Source organism: Macrosteles quadrilineatus, unplaced genomic scaffold (assembly GCF_028750875.1).
Source record: "Macrosteles quadrilineatus isolate MER2022 unplaced genomic scaffold, UCM_ALF_1.0 Scaffold_5__1_contigs__length_97177068, whole genome shotgun sequence".
Lineage (NCBI taxonomy): Eukaryota > Metazoa > Arthropoda > Insecta > Hemiptera > Cicadellidae > Macrosteles > Macrosteles quadrilineatus.
In genome coordinates, this window is record NW_026542598.1 from 7,514,262 (window position 1) to 7,532,099 (window position 17,838).

The 17,838-nt window shown below is 33.2% G+C and overlaps 1 protein-coding gene across 1 annotated transcript in view; it reads left to right on the top strand.

Moving 5' to 3' along the window:
* Nucleotides 1–2,547: 2,547 nt before the first annotated feature.
* The window catches only part of LOC128994472 (uncharacterized), a 33,756-nt gene continuing 18,465 nt past the window's right edge, over nt 2,548–17,838 (top strand). The window contains exons 1-3 of the mRNA XM_054419049.1: nt 2,548–2,714; nt 4,797–5,242; nt 14,713–14,834. Coding sequence (XP_054275024.1) covers nt 4,997–5,242; nt 14,713–14,834 — 368 coding nt within the window. The 5' untranslated portion in view covers nt 2,548–2,714; nt 4,797–4,996. The remainder of the gene's footprint in view (nt 2,715–4,796; nt 5,243–14,712; nt 14,835–17,838) is intronic.

A 17,838-nucleotide genomic window follows, 5' to 3' on the forward strand; every position in this document is an offset into this window, starting at 1 on the left:
GATACCTTATAACAAATGAATCAATAAGATTTGGTACATCAACACAGAGAGAACAGAATAACCACGACAAATAAAATATACTTTTTAAAGTAACTATCAGTTTTCTGCCTGTTTTATATCAAGGGGACGTCCCGAAAGGAGTTAGAAGGAATTAATTTTAAATGTAAGCATAGATTGATATGCACATCAAATGAATGGTATTTTTGTTGGTAAATACAATTTTCTATGTTTCCCAATATTAAACTCCACTTTATACATTCGAATCATGACCTGTATTTGTACCTGTGATTTGTATTGTAATAAAAGGTACTGTTTTAGAAAATGGTCAGAGCTTAAAAAGAATATTTATTTCCACGTATATTACGGTTGTTTTTTGTTAGTTTCAAGAGATCTTCTGGAAATGCAATATATTTTCCTTATTTTAACTTTTGATTTTTTGCACTTGATGGAATGCCTGAATAAACTATTTATGAGCATATGATTATCAGGTTCTTGAAGATTGTAGATGTTTAAGCTCGATGTACATTTCGGCACTGCCACAAGTGTAGCATATTCACTCTTCAGGAGCAGAATGTAATCAAATCACTTAAAAACCCTTTTCTATTTGTTTACATTATCGGTTGTCAGATGATTTATAGCGCGGGCGTGAAGCCCCCTGCAGACGGGGACAGTAGTGGCGTCCAGTAGACCTAGCCATTAATGGCTGCCAGTAATTGTCCGCCTACTGTCTACGTGTGATGAGGTACTGGAACTGGACGCTTCAACGGCCAGTAGCTACTGGCCGCCAGTAAAGACAAAATAGTTTGAGTTTCCGAAGTGCGCGCAATAACACGCGAGCACGTACGCGAACCGGAGGTGCTGTTGTGCCATTGTCTGTCTGCCACATTAAAAGTAATGCTGAAGATGGGAACGGGAGCTGAAATCTTGTACTTTGCATCTACTCCATGTGCTTTATTTATTTTATTTATTTACCAACGGCAATTAATGCACCAATTTACAAAGCAGTTTAACAGTTTAAGCTAGAACAGTGAATTTTGGTGTTTTATTATTATATATATATATATATATTTTAAAGAGGTTAGCGGCCTCTTTTAACCTTGCATTTGCCCGTCCACATAGACTACAGATCTGTGCGTGGAACGTATCCAGCAAAGCAAGGGGTGCAGTACAGTAGGGGTGAGCCGGTACAGTACAAAGGTGAACTGTACTGATAAAAGTTTGTGGCAGTGACCAGCTGGATCCGAACCCAATATCTGCCTTGGGCCCCGAAGTCCGCGACGCTACCAACTGAGCCACCGACTCACCAAATATTATACTAGGAACTAACAATACTGTAATAAACAATGAAAAGAATAACAATAATAGAAATAAAATGAGTAACAATAATAAATAATGAAATGAATAACAATATTAAAAAATTAAATGAACAACAATAATAATGATTTGAGATAACATACAACATGATCGATAACAGCACCAACGTTCCGATAGAGCGTCACGTTCCTCCGCTTAGACTCCTAACAGCCTCCAAATTGGAAGCGAAAAAGTCGACAGACGAACAGATCTCGTTCCCGGAGCGCATCAGACGTGGTATGGGACAGCGACGAAGCGTATACAGCTGGTCGAAGTCGAAGCATGGTCTAGCTCAAATAAGTGCGCTTAAGGGACCGCTGGGGGTTTTGAGCTTCTCCAAAAAAAATACCTCCTAACAAAAGTACGAGGCTGATATATTTTTGGAGCAAATAATTTAGATGGTGGTGGTTGGATACGGGGGAATATTTTGTGAAAGCACTCTTACGATATCACCAACATGTGATAATTTAGATGGTTGTATGCAAGAAAGAATAATACCATATAGTACCAAATCTGCTTAGAGATTGAATAAATAAGTTAGATTTGCAAATAAAGTCAGTATATGATATTGTCACTTCTTTCCCACTGCAGGACTGCACATCCAATAACTTGGAATCCCACAAGGAATATCAAATATCTTTTAAGTGGGGGTCCTATATTTCCCAAAAACAATAATTCTACGATATTACTTACCTTTGTCAATCTTTTGATACAGTTTGTGAATACTTCATTCGGTTTATAAAAAATGGTAGATGAATGGAGTAGTGTTAAAATGGTTTATTTACCGTATTCACAATAAGAAACATTTCCTATTTATTTATTTTTATTTTTAAACACCACCCCAAAAAGAGGTTTCAGGAGTTCAAATATAATATATCACCATATTATGGTGAGATAAAGATCTGCAATGTCATTGACTACAAATCACCTAAGAGTAGATAAGTAGATTTATAATCAATAGCCATTTTTATTATGCAATATACATACACTTGACGTACCCACAAAATTTCTCCTTGGTTTCCTCTACAACTATCTACAAGAGAAGATAGAAAATATTAAAAGAGAGAAGAGAGTAGTAGCAGTAGCACAGAAAACGTACTAGGCCTGCTGGTCTGGTAGTAGAGACGAAGACGAAACGAAACAGAGAGAGGAGAAGGAGAAGGAGAAGAGGAGAGGAGAGGAGAGTGGAGACTATCATGGCGATCAGAGAATAGTAGAGATAGTGTTTCCATTGAAAGTTTTTACTTGGTTCAGTTATGTCAATGTCAGAGGATGTGATGTGTAATTAATTTAAATTATTTGCTTGGCTCATCAGTTAAAAAAATATGTGTTCTTCAATATTGGATACGTTAAATATAATGGTAAGTGTGGACATCTATTACAAATTTGGAATTCCTAAGTGGAAAATATTCACTTAGCCAACCTAACTAATTTTCTAATTTGGAGGGCTAAGTTTATATTTTAGCTTTTAGAACATGTTCAGAGTTATTTAAATAATTTGTTATCTTTTAGAACTGTGTAAACTACCCTTACTTGATAATTAATAGGCCCAGGGCCTAGATATAGGTAAGTAGTAACTTAACTTTTGTCCATCCTAAAATTGGAATTGAATGCCCCAAAGCTAAGTTAGCAATGGCTATTATAAGTTATTAGGCTCTTAAGAGAGCAGTTGTTTGTTGTCTAAATCATTTCAAAAATGTTTATTTTGCACTTGTCCAGTCAATTCTAAGCTACGGGATAATCCTTTGGGGAAATAGTTACCACATCAATGATGTTCTTGTTGCCCAAAAAGAGATTATCAGAACTATATTCAACAAAGATCAAAATGAACATTGTAAACCATTATTTATTAACTTTAACGCTTTGACTGTGATAAACCTTTAAATTTAGCCTATAATGCATTGTTATCTATTTAAGTTGCATGAATCCTTTGGTCTAAGGGGTGATTTTCGTTGCTTTGACACTAGGGAAAGAGGAAACCTTGACATTCCTTTTACAAGACTGGAAAAGATGGGTAGAAAGTTGTGGAATAAACTATCGCCAGGAATAATTCAACTCCCTTACAATACATAGTTTTAAGAATGCAATTTATGAATGGCTTTTCAGAAACCCCCTGTATAAAGCCTGTGTCACACTTGGCTACTTACTAGCAGCTACCTAGTAGCAGCTACTGAAATAGCAGCTACTTTTCCTGTCACACTTATTTTGGTAGCGTCTATTCACTAGCTGCTACTACTAGTTTAGCTCAAGAGAGGTTATGTCCCAAAGACACGGATATTTTCTATACAGGTTCAAAAAATTAATCACATCTCCCCCACCCCACTTCGGATCACTCATGATTACTTCAGAAATTATTCAAAATGAACGAGAATAAACAAATCAGGCAGACAGCACGTGGTGCAAGTAGCCGCTAGTCTGCTATTGAAGCTGTCACACTGGGCGACAGTCGCTACTTGATAGCTGCTAGTTGGTCACGTGACTCACTAGCGCACTTTAGTAGCACGGAAAGTTGGACATGTTCAACTTTCCATGCTAGTAAAATTTCACTAGCGTGCTACTCTTAGTAGCTGCTACTGCCTATGTCACATTGGCTACTTAGTAGCTGCTATTTCGCTAGCTGCTAGTAAAGTAGCGTAGTGTGACACAGGCTTAAGATTGATGATTTTTATGCTTTACAACCAGTAACATAACCACATATAATTATCTAATTCCAGCCTTGAATCTCTTTTTCAGCCTGTCTATGATTATCTGTTTTTGTACCATTATTTATTTGCATGATGTGTAGGGGTATCCTAAGACCTTGTACACTAATTGTTTACTATTATTATTAGTTGACTGAACTTGACTTGTGCCTCTTCCAGCATGTATTTATATAATTTGACTGTGTCTCATGCATTTATATACTTAATGTCTATAGACGAATAAATATCATTTCATTTCATTTAATTTCATTGTGTTACCTATAGGCCTAATGTTATAGGTAAGTTACTGATACTAAGTAGGTCCAATATAAATAGGCTATGTCAATGTTAAGGGACCTTGTTCTTGAAATCTTGTTTGGTTCCAGTTTTTTCACCTGTATTTTCTTCTGTATTTTTTTTCTGTATTTTCTTGTAAAAATGGTGCACCTAAGTTATCCGTTAATAAATAAATAAATTCAACACTTCTGCTGACTTAGGCCTACTCGTCTAATTCTTTCTTATAATCTAGGCTTAATCTTGTTGTTGTTTTTTGGTTACGGTAAATCTCCTTTTCCATGCAGGTAAAGTAACTTAAGTTAAGGCCTTGGCAGAGATAGGCTACCGGTACCTAAGTTAAAAGTGACTTAAGTAGGCTATTTCGTTCAACTAGTCAAACTTAAGCATTGGCTAAGTTGTAGCCATAGTATTGATTGCCTAATTTTATTGAATTACTAAGCCAATTGATGTTCTTAATTTTTACAGGTCAAGGTGATTGGTTGACAAATATCTACAAATACTTTAGTTAGCCCAGGTGAAGAAAAAAGTGTAATTTTAAGTTAATGAAGTTTGCAATTGAAGCAAACCAGGACATGGTTGTGTACTATTCTACACTTTTGGATCGTATTAGGTGTACAGTGACATACATAATAGAAACTGAAACGGTGACATAAGTGCAAAGTGTGATGTTGCGTGATAGTGGGTTTCATGAGACGGCCAGTGAGCCTGGTGGGATAGATAATTCGGTAGTGATGTCCCCCATCATTCCTGTTCCTCCAGTCATGGCGGCTGATGTTAGCGGATCCGATAAAGATTCCAGGATTACAGGGTCATCATGCAGAGCACTCCGTAATGCAGTATCTGGTCTCAACCGACTGGACGATTTTGTTCTAGAAAAAATTGGTTCTGGTTTCTTCTCTGAAGTTTTTAAGGTAAGATGTTTCATTTTTGGTTCTCTATGTTTAGTAACTTAGATGATTATATTAACCTAAGCAAGATATGCAGTAACTTTAAACTCCAGTAGGGAATGTACAACATTGACCTCAGTCTAAACACACTTTCTCAAGTGTAAAATTGTCCACAAAATTTGTATAAGTTATAGGGAAGTTTTTAATGATAACTGGAAGTAATGATATCAGGCACACACAATAACAGAATAACTGAGGCCCAACTTAACTTAATATAGTCCCTTAGTTACTTGATAGTTGATACTTGGATTTATCCCACTGGAAGCGTATCTACACCGTGGTGGTCAATAGGAATTTGGATTATTATTCTTCAAGGAATTCTTTTACATTAGGCTACCTAGGTATATATTTTCTTCTCTACCAGGTAGATTTTAATTTTTTCTTCAGGCCATTTTGATCTTCATTTTTTAAATTTTGAGGTCAACTAATTGTAGGCCTAAATTTTGATGCATCTGTGATAGGGACTCCTTTTAACCAATGCTGTTCTTACTTGCTGTACATGTAGATCTCTGGCTCGTCTGGTGTTGTAGTTATGAATACTATATTGTTGTTAGTGAAATATTCTGGTTTGGCTTTAGCAGTACCTAACGGCACATTCAAGTTAATATAAACTGCTGGTAGGGTTAAAATGCCAAGTTCCTTGAAGATATCTCGACAGGAGTCTCAACCTCTCATTTTACAAATTGTTCTTAAGTTTACTGCTCGTTTTTGTAATACTGTATAAGAATTCTTTGTGCTTCAGTGCTGCCTCCCCATAGTAGGGGAGTTACCTATTATGCCATAGGCAATTACACCGGAATACAACCGAAGCACCAGGAAGCAACCGTTATAAATTTGCATCAGGATCTTTGTCAATAATGTTGTGGAGTCTACAAATAAGATGGCACACAACTATTATTTTGCTATACGGTAGTGTCTGTGACATGGTTTTCCCAGGATAAATTTTCAGATATGGTTATTCCTAGATATTTAGCTGACTTTTCTTTTACCTAGGTATTTGGTGAGTATCTCCCATTTTTAAAAGTGGTGAATAGTCCGGTTCTTTCCTAATTGTAAAATTGAATTAGACTGGTTTTTAAACTGTAAAGTGCCATTTTATTATTTGTGCTCCAGTTAACCATCTTATTAATTCCTTCATGAGTTTTCTTAATAACTGTCATACAGTCTTTTCCATAGGTAAGTTGTCCCACATCATCTGCGAACATCAATAGTTCCCTGTCTTGGATTTCTTCTGGCAAATCATTAATATAATAAAGAAGGAACAGCTCCGGTCCGAGATTTGATCCTTGCGGGACTCCTGTGTTGATACAGCCAAGACATTTTATTTAACCCTCCGAGTGTTCATAGTTTAGGCCTTAATGTCCGCCTATTTTTGGCGCATTTGCAAGGTTTTATTAAAACCGATCTGAGAAGCTTAAAACAATGTTAATTCTACTGTTCTATATACCATTTTGTTTGGAAAATCATGGTCTTCAATATTATAAATAAAACATAAGGAGCATTTGTTTCAAAAAAAATTTTTAGGTAAAAAAAAATATTTTGGAAAATTTTCAAAAAAAATTAAGTTTGCTCTCAATGAAATTGGATAAATTATAGGCCTATAAATATTTGAAAATAGCCACTTTGTTCTTAATTTTATGAGGATTACAAATATATAATAATATAAGAAAGTAGATTTGCAAATAAATAAGTTATGGGCAAAAAACAGATTTCAGTACATAGCGTTTAGCTAAGAATGCATAGCCTAACCATAGCTAGGAATCTGGCTGATAATTTACATCAATATCACTACCTTTACTTCTTCAGGATCATCAACCAGCCCTTCAAAATCACTTAAATCTTCTTATAATGCACCACGTATATCACTACTTTTGATTTTTAACACTAAAACAATGATAAACGTAATAAAACACATCAGTCATCGGTCCGAGGGTAACCTAGCTATTTACAAATACGCACGTCAGCTGTCTGCTACAATTACGATCGGCTCGGAAAACATACAGCGCTGAGACAGACCTCTGGAGAAAGCTTAGAATATAACGAGAAGAACGATACCTAACTCGATCCAGTTCAATCCGATTCAGTCAGTCATAGAGCCTTCGCCGTAAACGATGTTCGCGCAAAGTGTGTAGCGCGTCGATTTTTCGACGATGGACGCTCGGAGGGTTAAACGTCTGTATAACATTCGTCTCACTGGTGTTTCAAATATTCACAATTTAGTATATGTTTTTAAGAAATAACATTATCCAGTCCAGGGGATTTTTCCTACCAATTTTAATTATAGCTTGGTCGTAAGTATTTCATGATCCAGGCAATCAAACTCCTTGGTCATGTCATATAAAAGAAGGAGACAGTCCTAAGTTAATGTTTTCATAAATTTTTGTCATTAATTTAAATACCTACTGAGTCTATAGTTGACCTTTCTTTCCGCAAACCATATTGATTAATTCCTAAGTATGAGAACACAGGCCTAACAAAAGTTCCGGGTAGTTACATTTCAAATCAAAACAGGTACTGCAGGCTACTTAATTTAACCTGACTACTGTATCTCAGATTTTAATTAAATTTACTACCTACAGTAGACTCTTGATAATTCAAAATTCGTGGGCCAAGGTAAATTAGCCTAAATTCGAATTATCTTATCAGGAGTTTTGAACTCTCAAGAGGGTTGATTTATCGCCCGGGCAGGAAAATAAACTAAGTTACTTAGGCCGAAGTCAATAAGTGGAGAGAAAGCAGTGGGTATCTTCGCTCTCACAGATCCTCTTCAGTGGAATGCCTCCATTTCAACAACAACCTCCTATCAATTGTTCATAAGAGTGAAATATGTCTTTTTGGTGACTCACATCTCTCGCTGTCTCCAGACCAAGCGGACTTGAACTAAGACATGAGTGCCTTTATAGGCTGCACTTTAGATTATGCCCCACATTTACTCACATACAGTTAGACATAGGTTAGGTTAGTTTAGAACAGTTTCGGGCCATTCCATGTTAAATCAACTAGGTTCTCTGATAGATGTTAATGCATACTAGTAGTATTTTGAGTCCTGTATACAAATATGTTTAAAAAAAATCAGTTAACTTAGGCCTAATAGGCTATCCATTTTATTGTTTGCACGCAATTTTTTAAGTTTTTTTCAATACTCTAAATTCAACACTGAGTTCTTTTTCCGCTGAAAACGATAATAACGCGGAAAAACGACTAGCCTATAATGTGAAAAAATTACTATTACGCGGAAAAACTAACAAAATTACCAAAAAATTTTTTTTTACCAAAACACGTCATGTGGTTACTCAATATTAAGCAAATCACGAATATGCAAGAATTCTTTGGATCTGACATCAAATAAGCGATGACAATGTGATACTACCAGCAATAACCCCGAACTCACTAGGGGACAGGTGGGAATTCGGGGTTTTGGGTGGGGGAGACATCTAACGTGTTTTATTATCGATCAAAAAATTAGGCGGGGGAAAGGGTAATTTAAAGTGTTTAAGGGTAATTAACGGGAAATAATGGGTAATTAGTTGGGAGAATTAGTATGGGAAATTTGCTTGGAATTGGGAAAATTTTCAAAAACCAACACCTATTCATTGGTTGTTGTAGCACTGCCATGTTGCTTGTTACGTTACGATTGTTAGGTTGGTTAGGGTAGGTTAGGTTTGGTTAGGTTAGGTTATGCTTAGTATCATCCCTTTTACCTCAAGTAGAGAAAGTACACAAAATTTGTTTTTCAGGATTAATTTTGCCAACAGTGTCATTTGGAAGCTTCTGATTGACTATTGAAGGTTTACTAATCGAAAAATTAGTTCTGTTCATTAAATAAAATTATAAATGCCTCAAATTTAATTATATATTTTTTTAATCATGAAATTAAACAGTCATAACCTAACCAAACTTACCGTACTGATAATGAAAAATCGAATGAAGGTTTAATCGAAAAAATAGTTCTAATCATAAAATTAAAACTATAATGGCTCAAATTCAATTTTATAATGTTTTAATTATAAAATTTAAAGGTCATAACCTAACCAAACCAACCAAACTTGCTGATAATGAAAAAATCCTAGACAATAAGATAGTGCTATCGGAGGAATTCGAACCCGGTCCTCCCGTTTATCAGCTCAGCACTCTAATATTACTCAGTTCAATATACTAATTTGTTTTTTTAAGCTCTACAAAATGGTTTGGAAACAAATTACAAAATTTTATGTTTTTTGGGTTAAAATGGGAAAACCCCATTTTTACCCCGTAAACCCCAGTTCCCATAGTCCGATCATGCTGGTTTGCGAACTCGTTTGAATAAATGTAGGTTTACACGTTTATACCAAATTTCATCAAAATCGGATCATTTTTGCTTGAGTTATCGTGCTAACAGAAACATATAGCCTAGGCCTATATATATATATATAAATTTATATGAATTTGAACGGATGGTGTTTTTGGCCTCTAGGGACCTCAAAACGAAAAAGTAAATCGGTCCCGGGTCCAGGTCTTACCATGAGTACTACGGTAATAGCTTATTCCCTATATGGGAAATTCGCTAACAGATAAAAATGTTTATATAAAAAATAAAAAATGGTGGATATCTGGTTAACAAAGCGATTTTAGGAAACAAATTATTCTTGATTTTCTCTTTACTTTGACCTAAGGAATCACTAGGTAAAATATGTCCCCACATTTTTTGAACACCCTTTATAAGGTTTTTTGCTAGGGAGAGGAGGGAAAATACATAGGCCTACATAGGCTTATATAAGATTAATAAGTACCACAAATTTTCCAACATAGATTAGGATTTTTTATTTTTTTATAAACTTTTAAAACTTTCTATTTTTTTAGACACTCTATCATATTTACGACTTTTATTACCTACTAAAATTCACTGTATTTTCAAGAAGTGCATAACATTTTTAAAATAAATTTGATTTTAGAATGTCACACCATTTGAGGAACAATGTAAGTTTTGTAATCCTTTAATTTATACTAATAGGCCCTACTTTTTAAATTTTCTATCCAAAATAATATGGACGTGTTGCAGAAAGTCAACAGTCCCGGAAGGTCAAATAATTTATACCTGTGCCGCTAGGTCAAAAACTACAATGTTTGCAGTGTCTGTAGATAAAAAATCCCAGTAAGTCAAATAGTACAGTCCGAGCTAAAAACGTGGTCTTTGTTAAATCAATTGACTTATTGGGAATTTGACCTAATGCAACAGCAGTTTTAATATAACAAAATAAGATAAAATATAAGTTCAGTTTCGCTGAGTCAACAGTGCCGGAAGGTCAAAAGTATAATCTGTTAAAAACAACGATAGTCCTCTCGACGCATGACTTCAATAATTTCGTGTTTTGGTGTACTTAAAGTTGTACTAAAATTTTGAAAATTGGCACAGAGCTTCTTGGTTAGTCCTACTCGATGACTATTTTGTTGGAACTTTAAACTATTTACCGATCTAATTAATAAAAATTGATATGTATGGTGAAATAGTTTTAAATCGTGATTTCTAACATGAAAAAGTTAGCATGCGAGATTTTTGTTTGTTTTTGGGTTAGAGAGGTTTTGTCTGCGGCAAAGTTGTAGCCAAAAGTGTGATGCGTAAAATATATTTTTTACAATCAGTGGTTCAATAGATAACTTGGGTTGAAGAGGACGGCAAATTTAGCATTTCGCAACGCATGTAAAGAACTACATCGTACGATGCGACTGCTGAGTGGACTTTTAATTTACAGTTCTAAGAACAAGAAAAAGATGAATATACAGATCACCAGTACATTCATATTATTTATAAAACATCTTTCTGTATTACCAGCTTACATTTTTCACTTATAAGAATACATCATACTTTACAACACCACAATATTTACGTATCACCATAAATCTTTAACAAAATAAAACGTTTATATTTTTAAAATCTAAAGTAACTCAATATAATCTTTCTTTTTTGAAAAATATATTTAAAAAAAGGCGATGGTAAAATAACGACAGGCGAGTTTCGATCTGGGTGTTTCAGGTTTGAATCTAGGAGGATTTAACATTAATTAGGTAACATTAATGTTTAATCCTCCTAGGTTTGAACTGATTGAGAGGAATACATGAAACCGAAGGGGGGAGGTAGCAACAAGTGCACTAGTATTTACTAGTGTCCAATTACAATTTGATGGATTTAACCAAAACCATTTCTATTTCACTTATTTTCAGCTGTTAAATTTCAAACGATACGTTTTAGCGACATCATTAACGTTATCATCATCATCATCGTTTGAGTTTGGGTTTGCGGCAATGTATTTTTATTAATAAAACCTTTAATTAGATACCAAACTTGACCTCTGCTGCTATTAATTGACTGTATGCACTATTAATTAACAGCTGTGTCTAAGGATTATGTCGGCCTTAGTCACAAACAGGACTAATAGGTACAGGTTCTGTTCCCGAGAGATTCTAAAAAACAAATATTTCAAAGCAAAAATAAAACATCTGATTACACATAATAAGGTTTTGGTTATATGTATTAACAGGCTATATAAAATAGATTTAACATATTTACACATTAAAGACTAAATATTAGAAAATAATTTATTAAATAAATACTTTTTAAAAACGCCACGTTTTTAAACGCACAAAAAAGTTAGAAAATAATTTATAAATATGTGGAGAGAATAAATACTTGTAAGATTTAAAATTAAAAACGTGGAGTGTATGCAATAAATAATAATAGTTCAATATGTGATGATGATTTTAAATTAGCCTAGCTAACTTATTGGATGCGCACCACATTTTTTGTTTTAAATCTTAAAATATATATTCTATCTACATGTTTATAAATTATTTTGTACTTTTTTGTGCGTTTAAAAACGTGGTGATTTGAAAAAAGTATTTTTATTTATAAATTATTTTTTTAAGACTTGATTATTATACTTAGGCCTAGGGTACAATTGTACTTTCTCAAATGGTGTTTAATATACCTAATAACTGAAATATTGGATTTGAGGTAGATGTAAGCCTACAGAAATATTTAACTTTAGGTATACCTACAGTATTAACTAATACAAACTTAATTATAATAAATTAAGAATTACATTAAAAGAATGATTATATAAGAAGTACCTAGTGATTTACCCTAAAAAGTGTAATGTCTTGAAAACATTTATAGAGTACCGAACTTTAAATTCGGATTTCAAAAACGTTTGTGAGTAAAATTTATTTCTATAATGAAATCAATAAATTAAATTTGACTACAGCTGTATCAGAATTTGGTTTATGATGTTTGTTTTCTCTCCACAAATCATACTACATTTATCATCTGTGGAAGTTAGTGTGAAACACAGAGAGCAAAAAAGCCATCGGACAGGTTTAGTGTAAGGTTGACTGCGTCGGATCACTTTCACACATTGTATCATATTGTTCGTATGTAACAACTAACAACGGTAGCGTTTGGGGCAGGTGTAAGAGGCATTGCATCCTCAGATAATCTTAATTAGGCCTATTGCTTTCACCTGGTGTGTGTGAACTGCGGCACTTTCCCGTATTATTATAGTTGGTTAAAACAAGAGTGAAAGTAGCAGATTCTAGATGGAGATCAGGCTACGTTACGCTCCCCTCTCATTCATTCTCTCCAATAAATTGTTATGCTTCCTCGCTGCCTGGGCTTTCTCACTGCTTCTTAGCATTTTACCGCACTGTATAGCTATTCCGCTGGTTTCCCTCAATTAGCGCTTGTATGTGTATCGAGTTCTGTTTGAAAGTTCAGTCAATCAATATTCAGAATAATAATACATTTAATTGAGCAGCATGGGTCTTCTATTAATAATAAAAAAAATAATAATTTGTTAATTGAAGTCAACAAATAGGCTACATTTGATTACAAACGGCATAACAGATAGCATAACATTTGTGAAAAAAAAACAATACAAGTTATTATTTAGGCTACATTTTGTCAGGTTTTTTTTATATTATTATTATTTTTTTACACCAGTGCCTGAATTTTTTCCGTGATATTTCCTAGAATTTAGATATCCCAACAGTGGAACAGAATGGCCTACAATGACTGTTTTAGCTAATAGTTAAATATTAAATAGGTACTTTATAAACACAAGTAACAAGTTCATGGGTTGATTTTTTGAATTAGGCTATAATTTTTTACTAGATTTGTATGTACCGGTATGCTATTACCGAACTGCATTAAAAGACTCTTAAAATTAATTAATTCTATCAATTTAAAAATGCCTTTGTTTAAAAGGATGAAAAACAAAAGTACAAGGTTAGATTATGGTCAGGAAGTAAGGCCTATACTATTCTAAAAATCAATAAAGGCCAATTGATATTCGTAAATTGTATCTCAAAAACGCACTAATTCTTCCTGTTTGTCCCTGTTAGCGTAAAACTGAGTCTAACTGTTTAAAAAATATTTTATAAGCAAATGACTGCATTTACCCGACACTTTCACAAAATATCCAAAAGCAATAAAAGTTTTAACATGTTTTTTTTTCAATCATAATGACATATTGAACATCCATGTAAATATTTTTATTTTTATGTTATGTAATGTGGTGTACTCTTGAATCTGCCTTTGTCAGAAAAAAGTTATATAAAATTGACCAACGCATTATAGGCTAGATATATTTTAAGAAATTTAGATTTTCCTTTTAATTTAAAGGGAAATCTAAGATTCCACAACATTTAAAAATATAACACCAGATATATTGTATTTCAGACCAACCAACCTATTATACTCCGTTTAAATTATCGATTTCATCCCTAACTCTGTAACCAACCGGACACAATATATACATACTGAAAATTACTCTTAGGCCTATTTAGAGAATACAAAAAATATTTAAAAAATAACAAAGAGAAAAACAGTAATAGCTCTAAAATAAGCTAAGCAGCAAGCTGCAGACTAAGCAAATTTCCAATCGCCTGATATGGTTTTCACTTAAATATAGCCTATTTAAGTAACATTAGGTTTAATGAGTCCCTAGGTTTGCTGCTACAGGGAGGGTAAAAAGTGTGTTTTTTTTAGTCAAAAGCTTAGTATAAAGTAAATAAATTTGCCAAGTTTGATCAATATAATATATCCATAAAAGAGCAAACTACAACAGTTTACTTATTCTTTATAAGAATAAAATGGAAATTTTAAGTTTAAATATTGTCCTTTTTAATTTTCTGTGTAGCCAATAATTGTACAAAACACTTCAATAGGCTAGCCTATACTAAAATCTTTTGTTTTCTTAACCCTACAAAATGGTTTTGGAGAGAAATTGAGAAATGTTATGTTTTTAGTCTCAATAATAAGAAAACCAATGTTGATATTGATTGATGATTACTTTTTATTGACTAACCCCATATCAGGACGAAAGTACAGCGAACTAAAATAAAAACCGGTTATACAATGATTCCTCACAACTCACAAGTTAAATGGTTTATGGTTGTTCCAGGTTACACATAGAGTTACGGGTAAAGTTATGGTTCTAAAGATGAATCAACTCCGTTCAAACAGACATAACATGCTCAAAGAAGTTCAGCTGATGAAACAGCTGGATCACAAAAACATTTTAGGGTGAGTATTTCAACATTTTTAATACTTTGCCCGACTTTTAAATCTTTAACACCGTTTATGTCTCACAGACATGGTTGGGTAATCAGAATATTATTTATAAAATGTAATTATAGAATCAGTGTGCACGTCAACTTAGGCATGCATAGCAAAGTTAAAAGCAACATGCACTTCAAAAATCTTGTTACTTACAAACTGTGGCCGTTTAAATTATTTTAAATTAAAGTGCAAAACAATATAAAGAGGTTTAGGCTTAGGGGGTTGTTTAATTTGCACTTTTAATGGTAGGATGTAGAATAGACAATACAATTTTTTCTGGGCATGGAATGGATATGAAATTATAAGTTAGGTCATTAGAATAGTATTTTTCTCAAATGGTATTTTATTTTTATTGTTTGTGTGGTAAAAAAAAATTCTTACACTAGACTAATCTAGATTTTCAATGTAGGCCTAAATTAAAATTCCTTTCTTAAACGTGTCTCAGTACAAACTGTTTTTACCAAAAAATATTTACAAAAACGAAGAGAGACTGCAACCAAACATAAAAATAATTTTAATGTTCACATTATATGGACAACAAATTAGTGTTGAAGAATATTTTTAATTAGAAAGGTGTAATTTATCTTCAATAACAGTAACATTGTTTGAACGGTTGACAAACGAGGATCGGTGGATCCTAAGGCCTGTGGTGATCTTGACCTGGTTTGCCATATGGTCACCAGTATATGAATCACCTGGCGACCCTGCCTGTACCATCTGTACTACAGCCTTGCCTGGACAGAGGGCTTATTTGCATCAAATTATTGTTTCCTACAATTTAACCTCTTTCTAAATCTGCTTTGAGAGGAAAATAATACAACAGTTAGTCAAATATCATAAATCTTGTTAAGTTGGATGCTAGTATATTTTATCCTGGGTAAAAAATGTTTTACTGTTCCAATATTATTAAATGTTTGTTTTCTACATTTTAACCTCTTCCTAAATCGGGGTTTATTGGCTATTAATTTAATTTTTAGTCAAAATTGTCTAGTTAAGTTGGACTTTAGTAGTCATAATTTTATCTTGGGGTAAAGATTGATTTGCTGTTCCAAAATTATTATAATAACTATTGTAATAACCTCTTTCTAAATGGGGTTTTAATGGCAACCAAATAACCAGTTAGTGCCTTCCCCCAGTTTAATCCCTTCCTAAATGATGTTTTATTGGCAAATCATACCGTTAGTTAGGAACTTTCTTTGATAAGCTGGTCTTGTTTTGCTGTTCCAATATTATTAAAGGATCGTTTTTTACAATTTAACCTCTTATAAATTGAGTTTTATTAATGGGTTCGTAACATCTGGAAACTAATTTAACCTAGACAAAATCATATCAGTATTACCAATTTTATCATGAGTAAGGATTGTTTTACTGTTCCAATAACAATTGTTTTCTACAATTTAACCTACTAGGCCTGGATCTAATTAATATCTAAATTAGCTTTTATTGGTAAACAAAAAGACTGTTAGTCAAAATTGTTTTGGTAGGTATTTCGGATGTTAGTGTTCCCATCGGCGTCCATCTAACTTTTCCATAAGGGCTGGGAGACTGGAGGGTACAGAATAACTCCCCTAAAAAAGGGGGGTTCGTAGGTCCTCTCTTGAAAAATGTTGAAAATGTATGTACAAAATGGTTGTTTTTTACAAATTTAGTTACTAAATTTGCTTTGTGTAGGCCCTATTGTAAATTTGTTGTTTTTTGCATAGTTTAAACAATTTGTTTAAAACAATTTTAATCCAGGGCCTTATGTTGCCCATCGTGAACCATGGACCCCCATTTGTGTTCCTAATATTTTTTAGGGTTAAGAATGTTTTACTGTTCCAATATTATTAATTTTTTTTTCTTGTTGTTTACACTTTTTGCAAGTTGGCTTTTACTGGCAACTAATAGTACTGTTAGTCAAAATCGTCTTGATTAGTAAGATGTTTTTGTAAATTGGCTTTTATTGGCAACCAATATTACTGTTAGTCAAAATCGTCTTGACTAGTAAGATGTTAGTATTCCCACTCTTATCTTGGGTAGTATTCCCACTTTTATCTTGGGTAAAGATTGTTTTACTGTCCCAATATTGATTGTTTTTCACAATTTACCCTTTTTCTAAATTAGCTTTTATTGGTAAACAATAGGACTGATAGACGAAATTGTCTTGGTAATTCCTATGTTAGTATTATCACTTTTATCTCGAGCAAAGATTGTTTTACTGTTCTAATATTAACATAGTTGACTTTGGGTTTTGCAATCTGCTGTATTTCCCATGCTGTGTTTTATGGCACTGTTTTTACTGGATAAATGGTTTTAAATACTGGTACCTAAAAAAATAGCCTACTACAAAAAATAAATTTTTACATTGCTGTTAGCAATTTATCAAGTTGCAGTTGAACCTCAATAACATGGATTAAATTAGACTCATTGTCAAAGTCTTTACTGTCAAGGATCTAAATATTGTGGGGAATTTATAAAATGTTTTAGTTTCTCATTTTGTATGTAGTTGTGTGCAAACATGTAGGATACCGGTATATATAATGATCTTGCTTGGATGATTTCCTTACGGCTTATTACGTAACTGGTATGGATTTTCCCTAAACTGAAACTGTAATAACTAGTTTATCCTTTCAAATATTTGATATTAAACTTATTCCTATTTTACTATAGCCTAGTTTAAACTGAAACTATTTTCCAAATTTTATCAATTTAGGTGTTGCTGGTAGGCCCTACTATAAGCTTGACATATCTTATTTGTCAAAGTTGAAAGAATTTTAATTAAAAAAAAAGATTTAACTGTTTTAAAGTTTTATACCCCTAGAGGAATTGTTGGAAAATGCTTTGGTAATATGTTTTTACATGTTTGTTTATTCAGATTTATTTTATATTCATAATGCACAACATCAAAACTCAATAGTTTTCTTTTAAGTGTTCTTTGTTAATCCTCGTTAATTAATTCTAAAACTTTGCTCCCATGGTGGAGAAAGCT